The sequence below is a fragment of the Sorex fumeus genome, unplaced genomic scaffold (assembly GCF_029834395.1).
Source record: "Sorex fumeus unplaced genomic scaffold, SorFum_2.1 ptg000019l, whole genome shotgun sequence".
Lineage (NCBI taxonomy): Eukaryota > Metazoa > Chordata > Mammalia > Eulipotyphla > Soricidae > Sorex > Sorex fumeus.
The window spans coordinates 38,976,965-39,003,576 of NW_026606076.1; the positions used below are offsets into that span (position 1 = coordinate 38,976,965).

At 55.6% G+C, this 26,612-nt stretch overlaps 1 protein-coding gene across 1 annotated transcript in view; it reads left to right on the forward strand.

The window, feature by feature from the left end:
- Positions 1–1,854: 1,854 nt before the first annotated feature.
- The window catches only part of TMPRSS9 (transmembrane serine protease 9), a 31,583-nt gene continuing 6,825 nt past the window's right edge, over positions 1,855–26,612 (forward strand). The window contains exons 1-10 of the mRNA XM_056112995.1: positions 1,855–1,990; positions 5,805–5,932; positions 16,144–16,211; positions 16,356–16,535; positions 17,571–17,608; positions 17,962–18,075; positions 19,915–20,086; positions 21,188–21,465; positions 24,184–24,320; positions 25,486–25,804. Of these exons, the coding sequence (XP_055968970.1) occupies positions 1,855–1,990; positions 5,805–5,932; positions 16,144–16,211; positions 16,356–16,535; positions 17,571–17,608; positions 17,962–18,075; positions 19,915–20,086; positions 21,188–21,465; positions 24,184–24,320; positions 25,486–25,804 (1,570 nt within the window). The remainder of the gene's footprint in view (positions 1,991–5,804; positions 5,933–16,143; positions 16,212–16,355; positions 16,536–17,570; positions 17,609–17,961; positions 18,076–19,914; positions 20,087–21,187; positions 21,466–24,183; positions 24,321–25,485; positions 25,805–26,612) is intronic.

Consider the following 26,612-nt stretch of genomic DNA (forward strand, 5'->3'; position numbering starts at 1 on the left):
CTCTGTGCTCAGGAATCCCTCCTAGTGGGCCCAGGGGACCTTATGGGGTTCTGGGCATTGAACTCAGGTCGGCTATGAACTAGTATCTGCTATACTATTCCTCCAGTTCTGCAGTCTCTATCATCTATCTAAAAATAGGTTATTTTTAAGTTTAAGATCATCGACCTATCAGCTGGAGTGATAGTACAGCAGGTAGGGCATTTGCCTTGCACGCAGCCAACCCGGGTTCAATCCCTGGCATCCCATATGGTCCCCCAAGCACTGCAAGGAGTAATTCCTGAGTGCAGAGCCAGGAGTAACCCCTGAGCATTGCTGGGTGTGATCCAAAAAGAAAAAAAAAAGAAAAGAAAAAGATCAGGGGCTGAAGGGATAGCACAGCGGGTAAGGCATTTGCCTTGCACGCGGCCAACCCGGGTTCAATTCCCAGCATCCCATATGGTTCCCTGAGCACCACCAAGAGTAATTCCTGAGTGCAGAGCCAGAAGTAACCCCTGTGCATCGCCAGGTGTGACCCAAAAAAACAAAAAAATAAGGGATCATCCAACTATTACAACCAGACTGATTTGTAGGAGAAAATTTTCTGAGGCTGGACTAGGATTTCACAAGAAATAGTGATAGCACAGTAGGGAGGACACTGGCCTTGCACCCAGCCAACCCGGGTTCTATTCTCAGCATCCCACAGGGTCCTGGGGCCCCTCCAGGAGTGATCCCTGAGTGCAGAGCTAGGAGTCAGCCTTGAGCATCGCCAGTTGGGGCCCCACACCTCCGCCCAAAGAAAAAAATAATAAAATATGGGGTCAGAGTGAGAGTACATGGGGAGGGTGTTTGCTTTGCACGTGGTCCCATTCGGGCCTAATCCCATTCGGGCCTAATCCCTAGCGTCCCATAGGGTCCCCCTGAGTCCCGCCCAAAGTGGCCCTGAGTGCAGGGAAAGGAATCAGCACAGAGCATCGCTGGGTGTGGCCCCATATGGAAGAAAAAACTTTGTAACTGACAATTTCGTGGTGATTTAATAATAATAAAAAAACTGTAGGGGTCGGAGTGATAGCACAGCGGGTAGGGTGTTTGCCTTGCACGCGGCCAACCTGGGTTCGATCCCTGGCATCCCATATGGTCCCTTGAGCACTGCCAGGAGTGATTCTGAGCACTGCCAGGAGTAATTCCCGAGTGCATGAGCCAGGAGTAACCCCTGTGCATCACCAGGTGTGACCCAAAAAGTAAAATAAAGTATACAACTCACGGTATTTTATTCATTGGAATGTTAGCCATCACTAGATAATTTTTAAATTTTAAATTAACTTTCAAAGTTTCTCCTAGACTATTTAGTTTGCAATATTTTAATTTCATTGTATTTTAGTTTTGGCTTTTTGGGTCACACCCGGCAATGCACAGGGGTTACTCCTGGCTCTGCACTCAGGAATTACTCCTGGCGTTGCTCGGGGGACCATATGGGATGCTGGGAATCGAATTCGGGTCAGTCGCGTGCAAGGCAAACACCCTACCCGCTGTGCTATCACTCCAGCCCCAGGTCTGGGATTTTTTGTTGTTAATTTTGGGTCCACACCTGAAGATGCTCAGGGATCACTCCTGGCAGTGCTCAGGGGACCCTATGGGCTGCCGGAGATCGAACCCATGTTGTCTGCTGTCCTGTTGCTTAAGCCCACAACCCACGGTTTTAAACCCCGATATCCAGAGACAAGAGGATTCTTCAGACCCCTTTCTGGATGTCCATTTGCAGGGACCCCTCGATTCTGAGGGTTCCATAGCCTTGGGCCCAGCTCCCAGGGGGTACCAACATGTGATGGGGAGAGGGCTCCACGCCCCTGAACCGTTTCCTGCCCCCCACCAGGTACCATGAAGCCACCCACCATGGGACACTCGCAGCTCGGCACCGGGGCCACCAAGGAGGCGTCTGGTGTGGGCTGCCGCGAGGCCCTCTCTGCCGCGCTGGTCACTGGCGCTGTCCTGGCGGCGTTAGGAGTTCTCGCGGGTAAGTGGGGGGGGGGTTCCCCGCGGTTCCCACGGTGCTGGGGCGGGAGTGCGCAGCTCAGCGCCAAGGGGCTGCAACCGACCTTCCTGCAGTAGCTGAGACAAAGGCCCAGGTGTGGGGTACCCTGGATTTTCCACGTGCAGGGGCTCAGGCGCCCCTGCCCCTCGGTTTTCCCTCTGGAGGGTTCCCCAGCTCAGTTTATTTTTTTGTTTTCTGTTTTGTTTTGGGGCCACACCGGTGATGCTTAGGGCTGATGCCCGGCTCTCTGCTCAGGGATCACTCCTGGAGGGGCTCCGAGGACTGTATGGGGTGCTGGGGCTCGAACCCAGCCCTCCCCGCTGTGCTGTCGCTCCAGTCCCAATCCCTCAATCCATTTTAATAGCCACGGGAAAAGCGGGCTTGAGAAATCAGTGGAAAATGTGTTTCTTTTCCCACCATCAAAGCAGGGTGCTGGGGCAGGCGGAGGGGGGGAGGGGAGATGCCTGGTATTTGTGTGTAAGGCAACCAAGTTTGGGTTATTTTTTGGGGGGGGTAGGAGTGGCTACACTCAGCAGTGCTCAGGGGACCCTGCGGTGCAGGGGCTCACACCTGGGTCTCCTGTTTGCCAAGTCTGTGCTCAGCCCCCTGGGTTCTTTCCCCCACTCGCTCCCCTTGGCCCCAGAGTTGTCACTTCAGAGAGAAGATGCAAGTGATGATGCATCTTGTTCAAGGGTACCAGGGTCAGAACCGGCAGGGCCAGAGTGATAGTCCAGCGGGTAGGGCATTTGCCTTGCACTAGGACAACCTGGGTTCGATCTCCGGCATCCCATAGGGTCCCCCAAGCACCGCCAGGAGTAATTCCTGAGTGCAGAGCCAGGAGTCAGCCCTGAGCATCGCCAAGTGTGACCCAAAAAGCAAAAAAAAAAAAAAAAAAAAAAAAAAAGAACCCCCCCCACCCAACAGTGTGTAGTCTAGCATGGCTGACGAGCGCCCCCTGGTGACAATAGGAGAAAGTGCAGGAAAACCGGTGTTCTATGTTTCCGTGTGAGAGCACATATCGTGTGGGTGCGTTTGCACTGTTTGTGCCGTGTCTGTGTGCACACGTGTACACGTGTGCGTGTGTGCTGTGTTGGTCCCTGTGTGTGTACATGTGTATGGTTGTTCACCGTGAGGGTGTGTGTTTGTGCATGTATGCATCGTGCTCATACAATTATTTGTGACCATATGTGAGTACATGTATGCATGGAGTGGCTGTGTGTGTGAGTGCATGCGTGAGCATGAATGTGTGTGTATGTGTGTGTGTGTGTACAGGAACACCTCTGTCCTTACACTCAGAACACCTATATTTTATTTTTATTTATTTTGGACTTTTGGGTCACATTCTGCTCTGAACTCAGGAATTTCCCCCGGAGTGCTTAGGGGACCTTATGGGATGTTGGGGATCGAACCTAGGTTGGTCATATGCAGGGCAAATACCCTCCCCGCTGTGCTATCGCTCCAGCCCCTCACCCCTGTACTTTATTTATTTGTTTATTTATTTATTTATTTTGCTTTTTGGGTGGGCTGGAACGATAGCACAGCGGGTAGGGCGTTTGCCTTGCACGCAGCCGACATGGCCGACCCGAGTTCGATTCCTCCGCCCCTCTTGGAGAACCTGGCCAGCTATCGAGAGTATCTTGCCCGCATGGCAAAGCCTGGCAAGCTACCTGTGACTTATTTGATATGCCAAACATACTAACAAGTTTCACAATGTTACTGGGCCCACTCGAGCAAATCGATGAACAACGGGAGGACAGTGACAGTGACAGTGCTTTTTGGATCACACCCGGCGACGCTCAGGGGTTACTCCTGGCTTTGCACTCAGGAATCACTCCTGGTGGTGCTCCGGGGACCATATGGGATGCTGGGATTCGAACCCGGGTCTGCCGCGTGCAAGGCAAACGCCCTCCCCGCTGGGCTATTGCTCCAGCCCCCACCCCTGTATTTTAGAAGCACAGATTTCCAGAACAATAGCTGAATCTTATCTTCAGTAGAAGCCCTGAAACAGGAGCACTTTTTTTTCCCCTCTTGAGTCACGCAAATTAGGGTTTTGTTTTATTTCGTGTGTTTGTTCATTAAATGCTAGGACTTTCTCCTGGCTCTGCACTCAGGGGAGCATATGCGATATTCTCCATCTGAAGCAAACGCCCTTCCTGTTGTACTATCTTCCCCACCGCCAAAGCAAAACTGATGGTTTGCTTGTTTTGGAGGGGGCGCTGTTTGTTGGTTTTGGAGTCATACCTGGTAGTGCTCAGGCTGACTCCTGACTCTGCCTTCAGGGATCAGTCCTGGTGGACTCAAGACCCTATGGGATTCCGGGGATCAAACCTGAGTTGGCCATGTACAAGGCAAATGCCCAACTTGCTGCATTATTGCATTTAAAGGGCCAGAGAGAGCTCACGGAGTAAGGCACTTGCCTCGGATGTAGTCAACCCCAGACATATCTCTAGTGCTGAATAGGGTCCTCTGATCCCCACCAGGAGTGATCCCTGATCACAAAGCCTGGAGTTAGCTCTGAGCACTGCAGGGTGTGGTTTCTCCCTTCCCTCGAAAAAAGGAAAGGAAAAGAAGAAAGAAGAAGGAAGGAGAAAGAAGACAGAGAAAGAAAGAAAGAAAGAAAGAAAGAGAAAGAAAGAGAGAAAAAGAGAAAGAAAGAGAGAAAAAGAAAGAAAGAGAGAGAAAGAAAGAGAGAAAAAGAAAGAAAGAGAGAAAAAGAAAGAAAGAAAGAAAGGAAGGAAGGAAGAGAAAGAAAGAAAAAAAGAAAGAAAGAGAAAGAAAGAGAGAAAAAGAAAGAAAGAGAGAGAAAGAAAGAAAGAAAGAAAGAAAGAGAAAGGAAGGAAGGAAGGAAGGAAGGAAGGAAGGAAGGAAGGAGAAAGATGGAGGGAGGGAGGGAGGGAGGGAAGGAAGGAAGGAAGGAAGGAAGGAGGGAGGGAAGGAAGGAGGAAAGGAAGGAGAGGGAGAGAGAGGGAGGGAGGGAGGAAGGAGAGAGGGAGGAAGGGAAGGAAGAAAGGAAGGAAAAGAACAAGGAAGGGAAGGAAAGAAACTGAAATGCACAGTTAGGAAAGCAGCTGAGAGGCCGGGGGTGTGGGAGACAGATTCTCAGCTTGCACAGGGCCCCGTGTTGAACCCCTAAGAGCCTCCCAAGCCCCCATGAGTATAAACCTGGTGGCCCCCAGCACCACTGTGGAGGCTCAAAACCCCAAGGAAATTCTGAACTGAAAGGTAGTCCGAGTGGACAGGGCAAGGTCACGCATATGGCCAACCCTGAGCACTGAGCTAGGAGCACTCTGAAAGTACCAGGTGTAACCCAAATCACCCTCCAGTAAAAGAAACCAGGCCCGGAGAGATAGTACATCGGGTAGGGCGTTTGCCTTGCGCACCGCCGACACAGGTTCGAGCCCCAGCATCCCATATGGTTCCCCGAGCACCACCAGGAGTAATTCCTGAGTCCAGAGCCAGGAGTAACTCCTGAGCATCACCAGGTGTGACCCAAAAAGAAAAAAAAAAAGAAAAAAAAAGAACCAGGGGCCTGGAAACCCCGCTAAGGCACTGCAGTGAGCCCCGGAAATTTGTGCCTGTCCATGGGCCTTTGTGGCTGGCACAGTCCTTGCCCAGTGGACTGAGTGGCCAGCGTGTCCTCGGCCAGCCCTGGCCTTATTTGCGCGCTTAGAGACAGGTGTTTTCCGAGAAGGGGGCATCGGGGCCTGCTGCGAGGGTGTCGGGGCACCTCTCCCGCAGGAGGGGGGGACAGGGCCCGTGGGAGGGAGCGCGCTCAGGGACGCGGGGGGCCCCGCAGCCGCCGTGTCCACACAGGCCGTCACAGTGCAGCACGTGGCCGAGCTGCGAGGCATCCGGTACAGCCCCGGCCTGGAGCGGGCCGACTCCGAGTACCGCCGCACGCTGACCTCCGCTCTGCAAACGCTGGTGAGGGGGCCTGTCTGGGGGCTGGGCGGGAAGGGGTGGCGGTTCGGGGGAGGGTATGGATGGCAGAGGGTGTGCAGGGGGTCATGGATACAGATGGTGTGCGTGGGGTAGACGGTAGGGAGGATGGGGTGGTGTAGACAGTGTGGATGGTGTGGTTGGTATGGATAATGTGGACGGTGGTGACGGTCCCGGCAATGTGGATGGTGAGGCAGGTGCGATGGGTGTGGATGGTGTGGACGGTGTGGTTGGTGTGGAGGGTGTAGACAGTGGTGATGTTTTTTTTTTTCTTTTTGGGTCACACCCGGCGAGGCACAGGGGCTACTCCTGGCTCATGCACTCAGGAATTACTCCTGGCGGTGCTCGGGGGACCCTATGGGATGCTGGGAATCAAACCCGGGTCAGCTACGTGCAACGCAAACACCCTACCTGTTGTGCTATTGCTCCAGCCCTGGTGTGGTTGCTATTGATGGTGTGGATTGTGCAGATAGTGTTATTGGTGTGGATGGTGTGGTTGGTGCGGTTGGTATGAATGATGTGGTTGGTGTAGTTGGTGTGTTGGTGTATATGTTGTGTATAGTGTGGATGGTGTAGACAGCGTGGATGGTGTGGATGGTGTAGAACATGTGGGTGGTCTGGTTTGTGCAGATGGTGTGGATGGTGTAAGTTGGTCTGGTTGGTGTGGATGGTTTGGTTGGTGTACATGGTGCAGATGGTGTGGATGGAGTAGACAGTGTGGATGGCGTAGAATGCGTAGGTGGTTTGGTTGGTGCAGTTGGTGTGGATGGTTGGCTGGTGTGGTTGGTGTGGTTGGTGTTGGTGTGGTTGGTATGGTTGGTGTTGGTGTGGTTGGTGTGGTTGGTGTTGGTGTGGTTGGTGTTGGTGTGGTTGGTGTGGTTGGTGTTGGTGTGGTTGGTGTGGTTGGTGTTGGTGTGGTTGGTGTTGGTGTGGTTGGTGTGGATGGTTGGCTGGTGTGGTTGGTGTGGTTGGTGTTGGTGTGGTTGGTGTGGTTGGTGTTGGTGTGGTTGGTGTTGGTGTGGTTGGTGTGGATGGTTGGTTGGTGTGGTTGGTGTGGTTGGTGTTGGTTTGGTTGGTGTGGTTGGTGTTGGTGTGGTTGATGTGGTTGGTGTTGGTGTGGTTGGTGTGGATGGTTGGCTGGTGTGGTTGGTGTGGTTGGTGTGGTTGGTGTTGGTGTGGTTGGTGTGGATGGTTGGCTGGTGTGGTTGGTGTGGTTGGTGTTGGCGTGGTTGGTGTGGCTGGTGTTGGTGTGGTTGGTGTGGATGGTTGGCTGGTGTGGTTGGTGTGGTTGGTGTTGGTGTGGTTGGTGTGGTTGGTGTTGGTGTGGTTGGTGTGGTTGGTGTTGGTGTGGTTGGTGTGGTTGGTGTTGGTGTGGTTGGTTGGTTGGTGTTGGTGTGGTTGGTGTTGGTGTGGTTGATGTGGTTGGTGTTGGTGTGGTTGGTGTGGTTGGTGTTGGTGTGGTTGGTGTTGGTGTGGTTGGTGTGGATGGTTGGCTGGTGTGGTTGGTGTAGTTGGTGTTGGTGTGGTTGGTGTTGGTGTGGTTGGTTGGTTGGTGTTGGTGTGGTTGGTGTTGGTGTGGTTGATGTGGTTGGTGTTGGTGTGGTTGGTGTTGGTGTGGTTGGTTGGTTGGTGTTGGTGTGGTTGGTGTGGATGGTTGGCTGGTGTGGTTGGTGTGGTTGGTGTTGGTGTGGTTGGTGTGGTTGGTGTTGGTGTGGTTGGTGTGGATGGTTGGCTGGTGTGGTTGGTGTGGTTGGTGTTGGTGTGATTGGTGTGGTTGGTGTTGGTGTGGTTGGTGTGGATGGTTGGCTGGTGTGGTTGGTGTGGATGGTGTTGGTGTGGTTGGTGTGGTTGGTGTTGGTGTGGTTGGTGTGGTTGGTGTGGATGGTTGGCTGGTGTGGTTGGTGTGGTTGGTGTTGGTGCGGTTGGTGTGGATGGTTGGCTGGTGTGGTTGGTGTGGTTGGTGTGGTTGGTGTTGGTGTGGTTGGTGTGGTTGGTGTTGGTGTGGTTGGTGTTGGTGTGGTTGGTGTGGATGGTTGGCTGGTGTGGTTGGTGTGGTTGGTGTTGGTGTGGTTGGTGTGGTTGGTGTTGGTTGGTGTTGCTGTGGTTGGTGTAGGTGTGGTTGGTTGGTTGGTGTTGGTGTGGTTGGTGTTGGTGTGGTTGATGTGGTTGGTGTTGGTGTGGTTGGTGTTTGTGTGGTTGATGTGGTTGGTGTTGGTGTGGTTGGTGTGGATGGTTGGCTGGTGTGGTTGGTGTGGTTGGTGTTGGTGTGGTTGGTGTGGTTGGTGTTGGTGTGGTTGGTGTGGTTGGTGTTGGTGTGGTTGGTTGGTTGGTTGGTGTTGGTGTGGTTGGTGTGGATGGTTGGCTGGTGTGGTTGGTGTGGTTGGTGTTGGTGTGGTTGGTGTGGTTAGTGTTGGTGTGGTTGGTGTGGTTGGTGTTGGTGTGGTTGGTTGGTTGGTTGGTGTTGGTGTGGTTGGTGTGGATGGTTGGCTGATGTGGTTGGTGTGGATGGTTGGCTGGTGTGGTTGGTGTGGTTGGTGTTGGTGTGGTTGGTGTGGTTGGTGTTGGTGTGGTTGGTGTGGTTGGTGTTGGTGTGGTTGGTGTGGATGGTTGGCTGGTGTGGTTGGTGTGGTTGGTGTTGGTGTGGTTGGTGTGGTTGGTGTTGGTGTGGTTGGTGTGGATGGTTGGCTGGTGTGGTTGGTGTGGTTGGTGTTGGTGTGGTTGGTGTGGTTGGTGTTGGTGCGGTTGGTGTGGATGGTTGGCTGGTGTGGTTGGTGTGGTTGGTGTTGGTGTGGTTGGTGTGGTTGGTGTTGGTGTGGTTGGTGTGGTTGGTGTTGGTGTGTTTGGTGTTGGTGTGGTTGGTGTGGTTGGTGTTGGTGTGGTGGTGGTTGTGGCTGGTGGTGGGGTGGTGTGGTTGGTGTTGGTGTGGTTGGTGTGGTTGGTGTTGGTGTGGTTGGTGTGGTAGGTGTTGGTGTGGTTGGTGTGGTTGGTGTTGGTATGGTTGGTGTGGATGGTTGGCTGGTGTGGTTGGTGTGGTTGGGGTTGGTGTGGTTGGTGTGGTTGGTGTTGGTGTGGTTGGTGTGGTTGGTGTTGGTTTGGTTGGTGTGGTTGGTGTTGGTGTGGTTGGTTGGTTGGTGTTGGTGTGGTTGGTGGTTGGTGTTGGTGTGGTTGGTGTTGGTGTGGTTGGAGTGGTTGGGTGTGGTGTGGTTGGTGTTGTGGTGTTGGGTGGTTGGTGTTGGTGTGGTTGGTGTGGTGGTGTTGGTGTGGTTGGTGTGGATGGTTGGCTGGTGTGTGTGTAGTTGGTGTTGGTGTGGTTGGTGTGGTTGGTGTTGGTGTGGTTGGTGTGGTTGGTGTTGGTGTGGTTGGTTGGTTGGTGTTGGTAAGGTTGGTGTGGATGGTTGGCTGGTGTGGTTGGTGTGGTTGGTGTGTGGTTGGTGTGGTTGGTGTGGTGTGGTTGGTGTGGTTGGTGTTGGTGTGGTTGGTGTGGATGGTGGCTGGTGTGGTTGGTGTTGGTGTGGTTGGTGTTGGTGTGGTTGGTGTGGATGGTGGCTGGTGTGGTTGGTGTTGGTGTGGTGGTGTGGTTGGTGTTGGTGTGGTTGGTGTGGATGGTTGGCTGGTGTGGTTGGTGTGGTGGTGTTGGTGTAGTTGGTGTGGTTGGTGTTGGTGTGGTGGTGTGGTTGGTGTTGGTGTGGTTGGTGTGGGTGGTTGGCTGGTGTGGTTGGTGTGGTTGGTGTTGGTGTGGTGTGTGGTGGTGTTGGTGTGGTTGGTTGGTTGGTGTTGGTGTGGTTGGTGTTGGTGTGGTTGATGTGGTGGTGTTGGTGTGGTTGGTGTGGTTGGTGTTGGTGTGGTTGGTGTTGGTGTGGTTGGTGTGGATGGTTGGCTGGTGTGGTTGGTGTAGTTGGTGTTGGTGTGGTTGGTGTTGGTGTGGTTGGTTGGTTGGTGTTGGTGTGGTTGGTGTTGGTGTGGTTGATGTGGTTGGTGTTGGTGTGGTTGGTGTTGGTGTGGTTGGTTGGTTGGTGTTGGTGTGGTTGGGTGGATGGTTGGATGGTGTGGTTGGTGTGGTTGGTGTTGGTGTGGTTGGTGTGGTTGGTGTTGGTGTGGTGGTGTGGATGGTGGCTGGTGTGGTTGGTGTGGTTGGTGTTGGTGTGATTGGTGTGGTTGGTGTTGGTGTGGTTGGTGTGGATGGTTGGCTGGTGTGGTTGGTGTGGATGGTGTTGGTGTGGTTGGTGTGGTTGGTGTTGGTGTGGTTGGTGTGGTTGGTGTGGATGGTTGGCTGGTGTGGTTGGTGTGGTTGGTGTTGGTGCGGTTGGTGTGGATGGTTGGCTGGTGTGGTTGGTGTGGTTGGTGTGGTTGGTGTTGGTGTGGTTGGTGTGGTTGGTGTTGGTGTGGTTGGTGTTGGTGTGGTTGGTGTGGATGGTTGGCTGGTGTGGTTGGTGTGGTTGGTGTTGGTGTGGTTGGTGTGGTTGGTGTTGGTTGGTGTTGCTGTGGTTGGTGTAGGTGTGGTTGGTTGGTTGGTGTTGGTGTGGTTGGTGTTGGTGTGGTTGATGTGGTTGGTGTTGGTGTGGTTGGTGTTTGTGTGGTTGATTTGGTTGGTGTTGGTGTGGTTGGTGTGGATGGTTGGCTGGTGTGGTTGGTGTGGTGGTGTTGGTGTGGTTGGTGTGGTTGGTGTTGGTGTAGTTGGTGTTGGTGTGGTTGGTGTGGTTGGTGTTGGTGTGGTTGGTGTGGATGGTTGGCTGTGTGGTTGGTGTGGTTGGTGTTGGTGTGGTTGGTGTGGTTGGTGTTGGTGTGGTTGGTGTGGTTGGTGTTGGTGTGGTTGGTGTGGATGGTTGGCTGGTGTGGTTGGTGTGGTTGGTGTTGGTGTGGTTGGTGTGGTTGGTGTTGGTGTGGTTGGTGTGGATGGTTGGCTGGTGTGGTTGGTGTGGTTGGTGTTGGTGTGATTGGTGTGGTTGGTGTTGGTGTGGTTGGTGTGGTTGGTGTTGGTGTGGTTGGTTGGTTGGTGTTGGTGTGGTTGGTGTGGATGGTTGGCTGGTGTGGTTGGTGTGGTTGGTGTTGGTGTGGTTGGTGTGGTTGGTGTTGGGGTGTTGGTGTGGATGGTTGGCTGGTGTGGTTGGTGTGGTTGGTGTTGGTGTGGTGGTGTGGTTGGTGTTGGTGTGGTTGGTGTGGTTGGTGTGGTGTGGTTGGTGTGGATGGTTGGCTGGTGTGGTTGGTGTGGTTGGTGTTGGTGTGGTTGGTGTTGGTGTGGTTGGTGTGGTTGGTGTTGGTGTGGTGGTTGGTTGGTGTTCTGGTTGGTGTGGATGGTTGGCTGGTGTGGTTGGTGTGGTTGGTGTTGGTGTGGTTGGTGTTGGTGTGGTTGGTGTGGTTGGTGTTGGTGTGGTTGGTGTGGATGGTTGGTGGTGTGGTTGGTGTGGTTGGTGTTGGTGTGGTTGGTGTGGTTGGTGTTGGTGTGGTTGGTGTGGTTGGTGTTGGTGTGGTTGGTGTGGATGGTTGGCTGGTGTGGTTGGTGTGGTTGGTGTTGGTGTGATTGGTGTGGTTGGTGTTGGTGTGGTTGGTGTGGTTGGTGTTGGTGTGGTTGGTGTGGTTGGTGTTGGTGTGGTTGGTGTGGATGGTTGGCTGGTGTGGTTGGTGTGGTTGGTGTTGGTGTGGTTGGTTGGTTGGTGTTGGTGTGTTTGGTGTGGATGGTTGGCTGGTGTGGTTTGTGTGGTTGGTGTTGGTGTGGTTGGTGTGGTTGGTGTTGGTGTTGTTGGTGTAGTTGGTGTTGGTGTGGTTGGTGTGGTTGGTGTTGGTGTGGTTGGTTGGTTGGTGTTGGTGTGGTTGGTGTGGATGGTTGGCTGGTGTGGTTGGTGTGGTTGGTGTTGGTGTGGTTGGTGTGGTTGGTGTTGGTGTGGTTGGTGTGGTTGGTGTTGGTGTGATTGGTGTTGGTGTGGTTGATGTGGTTGGTGTTGATGTGGTTGGTGTGGATGGTTGGCTGGTGTGGTTGGTGTGGTTGGTGTTGGTGTGGTTGGTGTGGTTGGTGTTGGTGTGGTTGGTGTTGGTGTGGTTGGTGTGGTTGGTGTTGGTGTGGTTGGTTGCTTGGTGTTGGTGTGGTTGGTGTGGATGGTTGGCTGGTGTGGTTGGTGTTGGTGTGGTTGGTTGGTTGGTGTTGGTGTGGTTGGTGTGGATGGTTGGCTGCTGTGGTTGGTGTGGTTGGTGTTGGTGTGGTTGGTGTGGTTGGTGTTGGTGTGGTTGGTGTGGTTGGTGTTGGTGTGGTTGGTGTGGATGGTTGGCTGGTGTGGTTGGTGTGGTTGGTGTTGGTGTGGTTGGTGTTGGTGTGGTTGGTGTGGTTGGTGTTGGTGTGGTTGGTGTGGATGGTTGGCTGGTGTGGTTGGTGTGGTTGGTGTTGGTGTGGTTGGTGTGGTTGGTGTTGGTGTGGTTGGTGTGGTTGGTGTTGGTGTGGTTGGTGTGGATGGTTGGCTGGTGTGGTTGGTGTGGTTGGTGTTGGTGTGGTTGGTGTGGTTGGTGTTGGTGTGGTTGGTGTGGATGGTTGGCTGGTGTGGTTGGTGTGGTTGGTGTTGGTGTGATTGGTGTGGTTGGTGTTGGTGTGGTTGGTGTGGTTGGTGTTGGTGTGGTTGGTTGGTGTTGGTGTGGTTGGTTGGTTGGTGTTGGTGTGGTTGGTGTGGATGGTTGGCTGGTGTGGTTGGTGTGGTTGGTGTTGGTGTGGTTGGTGTGGTTGGTGTTGGGGTGGTTGGTGTGGATGGTTGGCTGGTGTGGTTGGTGTGGTTGGTGTTGGTGTGGTTGGTGTGGTTGGTGTTGGTGTGGTTGGTGTGGATGGTTGGCTGGTGTGGTTGGTGTGGTTGGTGTTGGTGTGGTTGGTGTTGGTGTGGTTGGTGTGGTTGGTGTTGGTGTGGTTGGTTGGTTGGTGTTGTGGTTGGTGTGGATGGTTGGCTGGTGTGGTTGGTGTGGTTGGTGTTGGTGTGGTTGGTGTTGGTGTGGTTGGTGTGGTTGATGTTGGTGTGGTTGGTGTGGATGGTTGGCTGGTGTGGTTGGTGTGGTTGGTGTTGGTGTGGTTGGTGTGGTTGGTGTTGGTGTGGTTGGTGTGGTTGGTGTTGGTGTGGTTGGTGTGGATGGTTGGCTGGTGTGGTTGGTGTGGTTGGTGTTGGTGTGATTGGTGTGGTTGGTGTTGGTGTGGTTGGTGTGGTTGGTGTTGGTGTGGTTGGTGTGGTTGGTGTTGGTGTGGTTGGTGTGGATGGTTGGCTGGTGTGGTTGGTGTGGTTGGTGTTGGTGTGGTTGGTTGGTTGGTGTTGGTGTGTTTGGTGTGGATGGTTGGCTGGTGTGGTTTGTGTGGTTGGTGTTGGTGTGGTTGGTGTGGTTGGTGTTGGTGTTGTTGGTGTGGTTGGTGTTGGTGTGGTTGGTGTGGTTGGTGTTGGTGTGGTTGGTTGGTTGGTGTTGGTGTGGTTGGTGTGGATGGTTGGCTGGTGTGGTTGGTGTGGTTGGTGTTGGTGTGGTTGGTGTGGTTGGTGTTGGTGTGGTTGGTGTGGTTGGTGTTGGTGTGATTGGTGTTGGTGTGGTTGATGTGGTTGGTGTTGATGTGGTTGGTGTGGATGGTTGGCTGGTGTGGTTGGTGTGGTTGGTGTTGGTGTGGTTGGTGTGGTTGGTGTTGGTGTGGTTGGTGTTGGTGTGGTTGGTGTGGTTGGTGTTGGTGTGGTTGGTTGCTTGGTGTTGGTGTGGTTGGTGTGGATGGTTGGCTGGTGTGGTTGGTGTTGGTGTGGTTGGTTGGTTGGTGTTGGTGTGGTTGGTGTGGATGGTTGGCTGCTGTGGTTGGTGTGGTTGGTGTTGGTGTGGTTGGTGTGGATGGTTGGCTGTTGTGGTTGTTGTGGTTGTTGTGGATGGTGTGGCTGGTGTGATTGTGGTGGATGGATGGCTGGTGTGGTTAGTGTGGTTGGTGTAGGTTTTGTGGTGGGGTGGGCAGTACGCACGGTGTCAACAACATGAATTGTGTGGATGGTTAGTTTGGTGTAGATACCGTGACTGGTGTGGATGGTGTATTGGTGCAGTTACTGTGGTTGGTGTGTTTCACGTGGTGAGTGTGGAAATGTTCTGGAACCAGAGATGATCTGGCACACCCCCATGGACATAGTCAGATCATCTTTAAAGGGTTGTGCAATTTCTTTATCTATTTTTTTAGTGTTTTTTTTTTTGTGCACACCTAGCGACATCTTATTATCTCATTCCTACTTTGGACAAACTGGCAGGCTACCGATCGTAGCCTGCCCACACGGCAGAGTCTGGCAAACTCCCCGTGGCGTGCCCAATATGCCAAATACCAGTAACAACGATGGGTCTCATTCTCCTAACCCTGAACGAGCCTTGAATATGGCACTTTTTTCAAAAATCTCAGGGCTAGGACGAAGGAGACGTTACTGGCGCCTGCTCGAGGCAATCAGCGAACAACAGGATGATCGTGATCGTGATTGTGATCGTGCATACCTAGCAGTGCTCAGGGCTTATTCCGAGATCTGTGCTCAGGAGTGACTCCTGGGGGCTCATTGGACCATGTTTCATGCCCAGAATTCAATTATTCAATTCAAATCAGGGTTATTGGGATACAATGCAAGCATCCTCCCCACTATGCCTTTGCTCTGGCCTATTTTATTTTTATTATTATTATTACTGGGCTGGAGCGATAGCACAGCGGTAGGGCGTTTGCCTTGCACGCAGCCAACATGGCCAACCCGAGTTCGATTCCTCCACCCCTCTCGGAGAGCCTAGCAAGCTACCGAGAGTATCTCGCCCGCACGGCAGAGCCTGGCAAGCTCCCCATGACGTCTTTGATATGGCAAACACAGTAACAACAAAGTCTCCGATGGAGACGTTACTGGGCCCACTCAAGCAAATCGATGAACAACGGGAGGACCGTGACCGTAATTATTATTACTATTATTATTTTGCTTTTTGGGTCACACCCGGCGTTGCACAGGGGTTATTCCTGGCTCTGCACTCAGGAATTACTCCTGGTGGTGCTCGGGGAACCATATGGGATGCTGGGAATCGAACCCAGGTTGGCCGGGTGCAAGGCAAACGCCCTACCCGCTGTGCTATTGCTCCAGACCCCTCTTGTTTATTCATGTGCACTTCTAAATGTTGAATTCTGTGCTCACTTTTGAAAGTGTGTCAACACTGAGCGACAGGAGAGCATGGGGGTCCTTTGCCTCGCACGTGGCTAACCTCAGTTTGATCCCATAATGTTCCCCCGAACCCAACATCCCATATGTTCCCCCAAGCCAGCCAGGAACAATCCTTGTGTGCAGAGCTAAAATTAATCCCTGAGCACAACCGCATGTAGCTAAATCCCAAAACAAAACAACAACAACAAAAGAGACATAATTTTCATTTAAGATGGATGGATGGAGGGGCTGGAGCAGTAGCACAGCGGGTAGGGCATTTGCCTTGCACGTGGCCGACCCGGGTTCGATTCCCAGCATACCATATGGTCCCCCAGTACCGCCAAGGGTAATTCCTGAGTCCAGAGCCAGGAGGAACCCCTGTGCATCGCCGGGCATGACCCCCCCCCAAAAAAAAAGATGGATGGATAGAGAGATAGTATAGTCTGTAGGGCATTTGCATGGCACGTGGCCGACCCAGGTTCTCACCCCAGCATTCTAATATGGTCCACTGAGCACCGCCAGGAGTAACCCCTGAGAATCGCCAGGTGGGGTCCCCACCTTCCAAAGAACAACAAACCTGTCCTGAAATAGTGCATTCAGCTTATAGGTATGACTACACAGACCCATGCGAGGGAGATGTTCAGGGGCTGGGGGCTCCCCCAACTCCACTGGGCCTGGCCCCAAAACCAAAATCAATACTCAGACATCAACTCCTGCCTTGTTTACACTGGGACGCAGGCTGTGTTTATACACCATCGATGGAGTGATATTAGTCTAGCACCCAGGGGTGCTCAGGACTGACTCCTGGCTCTGAACTCAGAGATCACTCCTGGCGTGCTCAAGGGATTGTATGAGGTGTCAGGGATAGAACCCAGGTCAGCTGTGTGCAACACATGAGTGCCTTAACCCCTTTGCTCTCTCCCACTTTCATGTTGGGTGTGAGGGGAGCTGATTGGCCATGAGTCTCCCCCATCCTCCAGCTCCCCCCTTCAGTCCTCGGGGAGCATCCCCTCATACACACACTGTGCACCCCATTTGCTGCTGTGGTTTCTGTCATAGTTTCTTAGCAGCTTCCAGAAGACTGAGCTAGAGGCTCGCTGCGTGGACTGTACAGTGCTCAGTTACAGGTGAGTCAGGATGCCAGAACCTAAGCTGACCCCTCTTGAGACATTCTGGAAGCTTCTGGAAGTTTCCGGAAGCTTCCAGAAACTTCCAGAAGCTTCCAGAAGCCAAGGGGCCCTCTCTTCCAGGGCCTCTTGTTCTCCCTGCAGGCCGGGGAACGCCAGCGTGCTGGTGTGGTTCCAGATGCACTTCCTGCTCCCAGCCATCCAGGGGCTCAACCGAGGCCTGGAGGAAAAACTTTTACAGCAGGGACTCCGAGCACGCCTGCAGGAGCACGGCCTCCCCCTGGCTGCCTACGGCACCATCATGTCAGTTGAGCTCACAGGCAAGTGGGCCACAGATATACAAAGGCTGGAGACAGGAGACACAAACCAGTGGGGCTAGGGAAGCCCACCGGAACTTTCCCATAATCACCCCCTCCCTGTGAAGACACATAGCTCAGCAGTAGAGAGTAGGCGGGCAGCACCCGGAAAGGCAACGGCCAGAATGTCCGCAGCTCTGCAACAGTCCATGGGATCATCCCCTGAAGGAGGAATGAGTGGGCGTGGCCAGGTGCCAATAAAGTTTTATTGACAAAGGCGAGGGGCGGGCCAGATTCAGGCCAGTATCTGGTAACTAGGGATAGAGCCCCAGGCAGATACTTGGCTCCAGGTATGGTGTGTATGGCTTGGAAGCCAGAGGGCTGTCAGATTAACCATCCGGTCAGCTTGACCTCAGCCTCCAGAACACGACTGGACCTCAGTCCCGCCACCCTAAGTCACTGGTCGGCGTTTCAGAGCCCGTGAATCTGTGTCATCTAATAGAATTTTCCAGGGTCTCGGTTGTGTTTCTTGTCTGCACCATTCAATGTGGAGGCTGTTGGGCCATGATTAGCGTTGAGGTGAGTCTGAGGGACAGAAATTCTCAGGAGCCAAAGAGAAAGCACAGCGGGGAGAGCACTTGTCTTGCAAGAGCCCACCTGGGTTCTATCCCCAGCATCCCACAGGGTCCCCAAGCACCACCTGGAGGGATTCCTGAGTGCAGAGCCAGGAGCCAGCCTTGAGCTTCGCCGGGGGTAGCCCCGAAACAAAAACAGTTCCAGGGCTGGAGTGATAGTACAGCAGGGAGGGCATTTGCCTTGCACGCAGCCGACCCGGGTTCGATTCCCACCATCCCATAGTGTCCCCCAAGTACCGCTAGGAGTAATTTCTGAGTGCAGAGCCAGGAAGAACCCCTGTGCATTGCTGGGTGTGACCCAAAAAGCAAGCAAACAAACAAAAAAGAACAGTTCTTCATCTCAGGTTGGGGCGTGAGTGGGCCCTGGGCCAGCATGCCATGCTCATAAAATGAGTTTCTCGCTTTTTGCTCCTTTTCCCTGCAGGAAGCCAGAAGGGGCCCTGGGCAGAGAGAGATTTGAAGTCAGGTATGTGGCCCTCTGCCCTCACAGACACGGTTCCAGATTCTGCACACCCTTCCACAAGGCACATCTTCACAGACGCAGTCGTGCACACCTGTGTACTCACCCACATACAGAGGGGCGACATGCACACAGACCCACGTAACTATGACACACGTATCCACATACTGCACGCACACACTGAGACACATGTACAGAGACACGTACACAAAGACATACACAGAGATGGCTGGATGGCATAGCCCAACCGGGGAGGGCGTTTGCCTTGCACGTGGCCGACTCGGGTTCGATCCCTGGCATCCTATTGGGTACCCCGAGCACTGCCAGGAGTTGGAACTCGGCCCTGTCTGTCCATACAGGCCGCTGTCCCGGGGACACTTTTTCTTGCCAGAACAGCCAGTGTGTGAGCAAAGTGAATCCTGAGTGTGACGACAGCATCGATTGCGCCGACGGCTCGGATGAGGCTCGCTGCGGTCAGTCTGCCTGGTGGACACCGCACACACGGGCACAGCAATACAGCATCCTGGGAACTGGGCAGAGGGAAGGGGCCTGAGAGAAGAGGAGGCTCAGACCTGGGAAAAAAAAAAAAAGGGTCGTGGGGCTGGAACGATAGCACAGCGGGGAGGGCGTTTGCCTTGCACACGGCCGACCCGGGTTCGATTCCCAGCATCCCATATGGTCCCCCGAGCACCGCCAGGAGTTATTCCTGAGTGCATGAGCCAGGAGTAACCCCTGAGCATCGCCGGGTGTGACCCAAAAAGCAACTGCAGGGCACCCCCAGACCAGTACAGGGACCATCCCTGTACAGTACAGGGATCTGCACCATGGACCATCCCTGTCCCGTTACCCAAAGACCTGACGGGCTGGAACAACAGCACAGTGGGGAGGGCTCTCACCTTGCCCGAAGCCCACCTGGATTTCATCCTCAGCCTCCCATGGGGTTTCCTGAGCACCACCAGGACTGAACCTGGCACAGAGCCAGGAATAAACCCTGAGCATAGCCAGGTATGGCGCCCCCAAACTTAGGAGGGGCAGAGAGATAACACAGCGGGAAGGGCACTTGCTTTGCATGTAGCTGATCCAGGTTCAATCCCAGGCACCCCATAGGGTCCCCTGAGCACTGCCAGGAGTACTTTCTGAGCACAGAGCCAGGAGGAACCCCTGAGGATTGTCAGGCATGCCACTCCCCCAAAAATAAAATAATTCCTTAACAAAGAGCCAGGAACAACCCCTGAGCATAGCCCAGTATGGCCCTTAAAAAAAAAAACCAGAAAAATAAAACCTCAAGTCCCTAAGCAAACCCTAAACTTATAAAAGAGCACGAGGAGCGATAGGATAGTGGGGAGAGCGTTTGCCTTGCATGCGGTCAACCTGGCTTCCATCCCTGGCATCCCAGAGGGTCCCCTGCGCATCAGCAGGAGAGATTCCTGAGTGGAACCCTGACTGTGATTCCCTTGGGGACCCTATGGGATGCCTGAGATCGAACCCGGGTCGACTGTGTGCAAGGCAAACACCCTCCCCGCTGTGCTCTCTCTCTCTCTCAGGACTGCTACCCTCATGTTTTCTGCAGTTTCATGTGTGATTGTGTCCCTTCCTTGGGGGCCTCAGACCAGCCCTTGAAGCAGGTCCCACTTATAGGCGCCATGGGTCAGAGTTTGTACGTCTTTTCCTTTCCTTTTTTTTTTTGGATGGGGGGAATCCACATCCGGCCATGCTCAGGTGTTACTACTACTGGTTCTGTGCTCAGGAACCACTATGGAGCCATAGGCTGGGACCCCACGGGGTGCTGGGGTTCGAACCCAGGCCGGCCGCGTGCAAGGCAAACGCCCTCCCCGCTGTGCTGTGGCTCTGGGCCCTTTAGCATCTCTCTTGGGAGACAGAGTGTCCCAACACCTTTGTCTCCACTCTGGCCCCAGCATCCCGCCCCATCGGTTGCTTTTTCCACCTTAACGGTGGCAGAACTCACAGCACCAGGGAACAAAGCTCCCGCATCAGCCAGGAGAAGCTTCCTCCCGGAGCCTGAGGAGGGCCAGGCTTCCTCGGAAATCTGCGGGCTCCAGGGGCTGCAGGCGGCTCCATCAGCCCGGGGTCTGTCCCCAGCACCGCAGCTCAGAGCTGCCCGTGGGGGGCTGAGTGAGTGATGGGACAGTGGGGAGGGTGCTTGCCGTGCATGCAGCCGGCCCGGATCCGATCCCCAGCATCTCTTAGAGACCCCCAAGCATCGCCGGGTGTGAGCCACCCCCCTCCCTGGCCTCCCCTAAAAGAAGCTGCCCGCGGGGTTCCGGGGTTCCTGGTGCCATCGTGTCTTGCAGACTGCGGCCGGCAGCCGGGCTGGCGGACGCCGGGCAGGATCGTGGGCGGCATGGAGGCGGCCCCCGGTGAGTTCCCGTGGCAGGTCAGCCTCAGGGAGAACGCCGAGCACTTCTGCGGAGCCGCGATCATCGGCGCCCGGTGGCTGGTGTCGGCTGCTCACTGCTTCAATGAGTGAGTGTCAGCCTGGGGGGGTGCAGACCCATGTGTCACCCGGCCCGGGGTCCCAATCTGCCATGTCTACTCTGGAGTCTGTCCTTCCGGGGGTCCCATTCATTCCGGGGTCAGTCCTTCCTGGAGTCCTGTCCATCTTGGGGTTCCATGCATCTTGGGGTCCCATCCTTCTTGATGTCCTGTCCACTCCGGGTTTCCTGTTAATCCTGCGATCCCCTCCATCCTGGGATCCATCCTTCTTGGGGTCCCGTCTATCCGAGGGTGCATCCATCCCGGGTCTGACCATCCTGGGGTTTGTCCATCCAGGGCCCCGCCAGCCTGGGCTTTGTTCTTCCTGGGCCTGTGTATCTGAGGGTCCATCCCAGGCTCCGTCCACATGCTCCCCGCGACCCCCCGGGACTCCTCCTGCCCCTCCTCTCTTCATCCCTCCTTTGGTGCAGTTTTCAATCTGAATGGTGCCCAATCATTTGGGTGCCCAAAAGATAGGCAGAGAAGGCACTTGGGTTTGATCACCTGGGTTCGATCCCCAGCACCCCAGGGGTTCCCCTTATCCACCAGGAGTCATCCCTGAGCCCAGAGCCGGGAGTGAGCCCTGAGCACAGAGCCAGGAGTATTCCCTGAGCCCAGAGCCCAGAGCCAAGGGCCAGGAGTCAGCCCTGAGCTCAGAGCCGGGAGTCAGCACTGAGCACAGAGTCAGGAGTTAGCCCTGAGCACAGAGTCAGGAATCAGCCCTGAGCCCAGAGCCAGGAGTCAGCCCTGAGACCAGAGCCAGGAGTCAGCTCTGAGCACAGAGTCAGGAGCAAGCCCTGAGCCGAGGGCCAGGAGCAAGCCCTGAGCAGAGAGCCAGGAGTCAGCCCTGAGACCAGAGCCAGGAGTTGGCCCTGAGCCCAGAGTCAGAACTTAGCCCTGAGCACAGAATGGGGAGTCAGCCCTGAGCCCAGAGCCGGGAGTGAGCCCTGAGCCCAGAGCCAGGAGTTGGCCCTGAGCACAGAGTCAGGAGCGAGCCCCGGGCCGAGGGCCAGGAGTCATCCCTGAGCACAGAGTGGGGAGTCAGCCCGGAGCCCAGAGCCGGAGCCGGCCCTGAGTCGCGTCTGCCCGCAGGCTGGCCGCGCCCTCGGACTGGGTGGCCTACGCGGGCACCACGGCGCTGGGCGGCGCGCTGGAGGCGGGCGCGGCGCGCGCGCGCGTGGCGCGCATCATCCCGCACCCGCGCTACGACGCCGACTCGGCCGACTTCGACGTGGCGCTGCTGCAGCTCCGCCGTCCGCTGGCCTTCGGGCGCCGCGTGCAGCCCGTGTGCCTGCCCGCCGCCGCGCACGTCTTCCCCGCCGGGAGGAAGTGCCTCATCTCGGGCTGGGGCTACCTCCGGGAGGATTTCCGTAAGCGCCCCCGGAACCCCCGAGAGCGCGCGTGCGGCCCCCGGAACCCTGCACCCGGCTACGCGCTTGCTGTCTTCTTTTTCCTCCTCCTCCTCCTCCTCCTCCTCCTCCTCCTCCTCCTCCTCCTCCTCCTCCTCCTCCTCCTCCTCCTCCTCCTCCTCCTCCTCTCCTCCTCCTCCTCCTCCTCCTCCTCTCCTCCTCCTCCTCCTCCTCCTTCTCCTCCTCCCCTCCCCCTCCTCCTCCTCCTCCTTCTCCTCCTCCCCTCCTCCTCTTCCTCCCCTCCTCCTCCTCCTCCTCCTTCTCCTCCTCCTCCTCCTCTCCTCCTCTTTCCTCCTCCTCCTCCTCCTCCTCTCCTCCTCTTTCCTCCTCCTCCTGCTCCTCCTCCTCCTCCTCCTTCCTCCTCCTCCTCCTCCTTCCTCCTCCTCCTCCTCTTCCTCCTCCTCCCCCCCTCCTCCTCGCCCCCGGAAACCCCCCAAGAGCGCGCGTGCAGCCCCCGGAACCCTGCACCCACCTACTCGCTTGCTGTCTTCCTTTTCTTCCTCTTCCTCCTCCTCCTCCTCCTCCTCCTCTTCCTCCTCCTTCTCCTCCTCCTTCTCCTCCTCCTCCTCCTCCTTCCTCCTACTCCTCCTCCTCCCCTCCTCCTCTTCCTCCTCCTCTCCTCCTCCTCCTCCTCCTCCTTCTCCTCCTCCCCTCCTCCTCCTCCCCTCCTCCTCCTCCTCCCCTCCTCCTCCTCCTCCCCTCCTCCTCTTTCGTCCTCCTCCTGCTCCTCCTCCTCCTGCTCCTCCTCCTCCTCCTTCTCCTCCTCCTCCTCTCCTCCTCTTTCCTCCTCCTCCTTCCTCCTCCTCCTCCTCCCCTCCTCCTCCTCCTCCTCCTCTTCCTCCTCCTCCCCCCCCTCCTCGCCCCCGGAAACCCCCCAAGAGCGCACGTACAGCCCCCGGGAACCCTGCACCCAGCTACTCGCTTGCTGTCTTCTTTTTCTTCCTCCTCCTCCTCCTCCTCCTCCTTCCTCCTCCTCCTCCTCCTCCTCATGCTAAGGGGCAACTTCAGGCTCCAAACCCAGGGATCACTCCTGGCGTGCTCCAGGGACCCTGTGGGTTGCGGGTCACCCGTGTGCAAGGCGAGTGCCCTCCCCCCATGTCTGTGGCCCTTACTGTCTCTACCTGGTCCCCCCCCCCCCCGTTAACCAGGACAAAAGAGAAGAGGGGAGGGTCAAGCTTGTTTCTGTGGTGCTAGTTTTTTATTTATTTATTTATTTTTGATAAAAATTGTCCCCCTAGGGGCTGGAGCGATAGCATAGCAGGTAGGGCGTTTGCCTTGCACGCGGCCGACCAGTGTTGATTCCCAGCATCCCATATGGTCCCCTGAGCACCGCCAGGAGTAATTCCTGACTGCAGAGTCGGGAGTAACCCCTGTGCATCGCCAGGTGTGACCCAAAAAGCAGGAAAAAAAAAACCTGTTCCCCTAGGAACCGGAGAGATAGTACAGCAGGTAGAGCAATTGCCTTGCATGCATCCAACCTGGGTTCATTTCCTGGCATCCCATATGGTCCCCCGAGCACCGCCAGGAATAATTCTTGAGTTCAGAGCCAGGAATCAGCCCTGAGCAACAACCAGTGTGGACCCAAAACAAAACCAAAGATTTGTCCCCCTATGGTTCGGTCAGGAGTGAGTACGACAGGTGGGGTGTTTGCACACAGCCGACCTGGATTCGATCCGGGCATCCCATAGAATCCTCGGAGCACTGCCACAAGTGATTTCTGAGCACAGAGCCAGGAAGAATCCCTGAGTACCACCGGGTGTATTCCCCAAAATAAAAACAAAGCAAAAATAGAGAAGAGTTGGGTCCAGAAGCAGGCTTGGCAGAAGAGCACTTGTCTTGCATTTATATAAGGCCCTGAGTACAGTCCTGCCAGCATATGGGTGGATGAGCAACATGGAAGAGGAGCGAAAAGAGAGAAGCAGGGACCAGCATGTTAAACAGCTGGAACAGCACATGCAAAGACCCTGGGGTAGGCAGGGTAGCCTTTTAGGCTGAGCCAGGTGATGAGCCACTCCCACCTTCACCAGAGTATATGAGGAGCTGCTGAGGTGAGAAAAGGTCCTAGCGGAGAGAGACCAAAATCAGCAAAGTCAAGGAAGAGGAGGTGCAGAGTGTGGGAGGTTGGGAGAGGGAAGTGGCTGTTTGGGGGTGACGAGTCTTAGCTTATTATTATTATTATTATCTTTTGGTTTTTGGGCCGCATCCAGCAATGCTCAGGGGTTACTCCTGGCTCTGCGATCAGGACTTACTCCTGGCGGTGTTTGGGGGACCCTATGGGATGCTGGGAATCGAACCCGAGTCGACTATGTGCACGGCAAACGCCCTAACTGCTGTGCTATCGCTCCAGCCCCGTCTTGACTTATTTCTTTGTTTTGGGGGGGATCACACCCAGTGATACACAGGGGTTACTCCTGCCTCATGCAGTCAGGAATTACTCCTGGCCATGCTCGGTGGACCATATGGGATGCTGGGAATCGAACCCGGGTCGGGCCACGTGCAAGGCAAACGCCCTACCCGCTGTGCTATCACTCCAGCCCCTTGACTTATTTCTGAGTGCTGACGCAGCGGGTGGGCTTGCTACAGGGGCAGTTGAGGGAGGGGGTGTGCTTTGCTCTCTCGAGGCGACTGAGCAGGACCTCTGGGATGCTCAGCTCCTTTGGGTGTCCCTTTGCTGGCCAGTGGTCAAGCCGGAGACTCTGCAGAAGGCCACGGTCGAGCTGCTGGACCAGGCTCTGTGCTCCAGCCTGTACGGCCACGCCCTCACCGACAGGATGCTGTGTGCCGGTTACCTGGATGGGAAGGTGGATTCCTGCCAGGTGAGCCCCACTTTTGGGCCCTATGTTAAACAGGGGGGTGCTCTCTCATTCTTAGCATTGGGACAGCCCCCTCAATTTTTTTCTTCTTGGGTCACACCTGGCGATGCACAGGGGTTCCTCCTGGCTCATGCACTCAGGAATTATTTCTGGCGGGGCTCAGGGGACTCTATGGGATGCTGGGAATCGAACCCGGGTCAGCCGCATGCAAGACAAATGCCCTACCTGCTGTGCTATCGCTCCAGCCCTGCCTCCTCCTTTTAAAGTTGGTATTCTACCAGGGCTGGAGCGATAGCACAGCGGGTAGGGTGTTTGCCTCGCACGCGGCCAACCCGGGTTCGATTCCCAGCATCCCATAGGGTCCCCTGAGCCCCGCCAGGAGTGATTCCTGAGTGCAGAGCCAGGAAGAACCGCTGTGCATCGCCGGGTGTGACCCAAAAAACAAACAAACAAAGTTGGTATTCTACCAGTGAGCTGTCTGGTGGCTCTTGTTGGACAGCCAGATTGTCAACCTAAGCAAAGGGTGAGGTTATAATAGATCTACCAGGACAAGAAGGGGAGGGAATATTGCTTACTCAGGCTTGGGATTTTTTTTTTTTCTGGGTGGGCGGAGGTTAGGTTTCATCCAGCAGTGCTCAGGAACCATTCTAGGCAGGGCTGAGGGGACTCCATGGGGTCACGGGAATTGAACCCAGGTAACCCAGGTCAGCTGCAGGCCATGCAAGAGCCTTCCCGCTCTCATATCTCTCCAGTCCTCAAGTTTGGATTTTAAGTGGCCAGTGGCCAGTGACCCAGCTGAAAGTGACCTTAGTGGCCCCATAAAAAGCCCTGGTTGATTTTGGGTTTTTGTTTTCTGGGTCACACCCGGCGGTGCTCAGGGGTTACTCCTGGCTTTGCACGCAGGAATTACTCCTGGCGGTGCTCCGGGGACCATATGGGATGCTGGGGATCGAACCCGGGTCGGCCGCTTACAAGGCAAACACCCTGCCCTCTGTGCTATCGCTCCAGCCCCTGACCTGGTTGATTTTGGCAGGTGCGGAGCTCGCGGTATCCAGCGGTCACGCATCAGCTCTCATTTCCTCCTGGGGCAGGCTGGAAGGGAGATTCTGAGGGGAGCTGTGGCCGGGGAGCCCCGACTGCACCCCACGGACGTGCCTCTGTCCCCCAGGGAGACTCGGGAGGCCCCCTGGTCTGCGAGGAGCCCTCCGGCCGCTTCTTTCTGGCGGGCATCGTGAGCTGGGGCATCGGGTGCGCCGAGGCGCGGCGCCCAGGGGTTTACGCGCGAGTGACACGACTGCGGGACTGGATGCTGGAGGTCATGTCCGCGGCCAGCAGGCCTCCGGCGCCCACGGCCGCCCCGGCGCCCAGCACGCCCAGCCCTGCCTGGCCCACGAGTCCCAAAGGGCAGGTGCTGGACACCCCCAGCAGACCCGCGCCGGCCGCCAGCACGGCGCCTCTGGGCTTGGCCACCGCAGCCAAACTACCAGGTATTGGAAGGGGAAACGGGCTGTGCTGGGGGGCGCGTCCCCTGCAAGTTCAGATGCGTTGGTTCTGGCTTTGTCCCTGGGAGAGAGATGGGTGGTTGATTAGTGATGTCTGTCCAGGCACAGGGGCCAGCGCCTGGGCCCCCTTGCAGCTTTGGGGAGATCACGGTCCAGCAAGTCCTACAGGGGAGGACCAGGAGAGGTCCAGAAGCATCTACAGGAAGCTAGAGAGGGCCGGAGCGACAGGACAGCGGAGAGGGCGTTTTGTTTGGCACCGGGTGAATCTGGGGTGGATCCCCGGCATCCCCATGGGGGGAGGTCCCCTGAATTTGCCAGGAGTGATTGCCTGAGCACAGAGCCAGGAGTCAGCCCTAAGCAATGCTGGATGTGGCCTGCAGACCAAATAAAAACCAAAGCAGCCAGGGTGGAGCAATAGCACAGCGGGTAGGGTGTTGGCCTTGCACGCAGCCAACCTAGGTTCGATTCCCAGCATCCCATATAGTCCCCCGAGCACCACCAAGGAGTAATTCCTGAGTGCAGAGCCAGGAGTAACCCTTGCGCATCACTGGGTGTGCCCCAAGAGGCAAAAAAAAAATTTTTTTTAAAAAGCAAAAAATAAAGGCAGCCAGAGACCATGATGGTGAGCTCAGGGCAAGAGCCTCCAGGCGTCTTCTCTGCGGCATCTTTCTAGCCCACTGGCCACAAAACAGCTGGTCAACTCTCCTGCCTCATCACCTTCATTTTTCCCCCTCCCTCCCACCACCCTTTTCCCTGGATATTATTGGGCATGGGAGGCTGGAGGGCGGCAGGG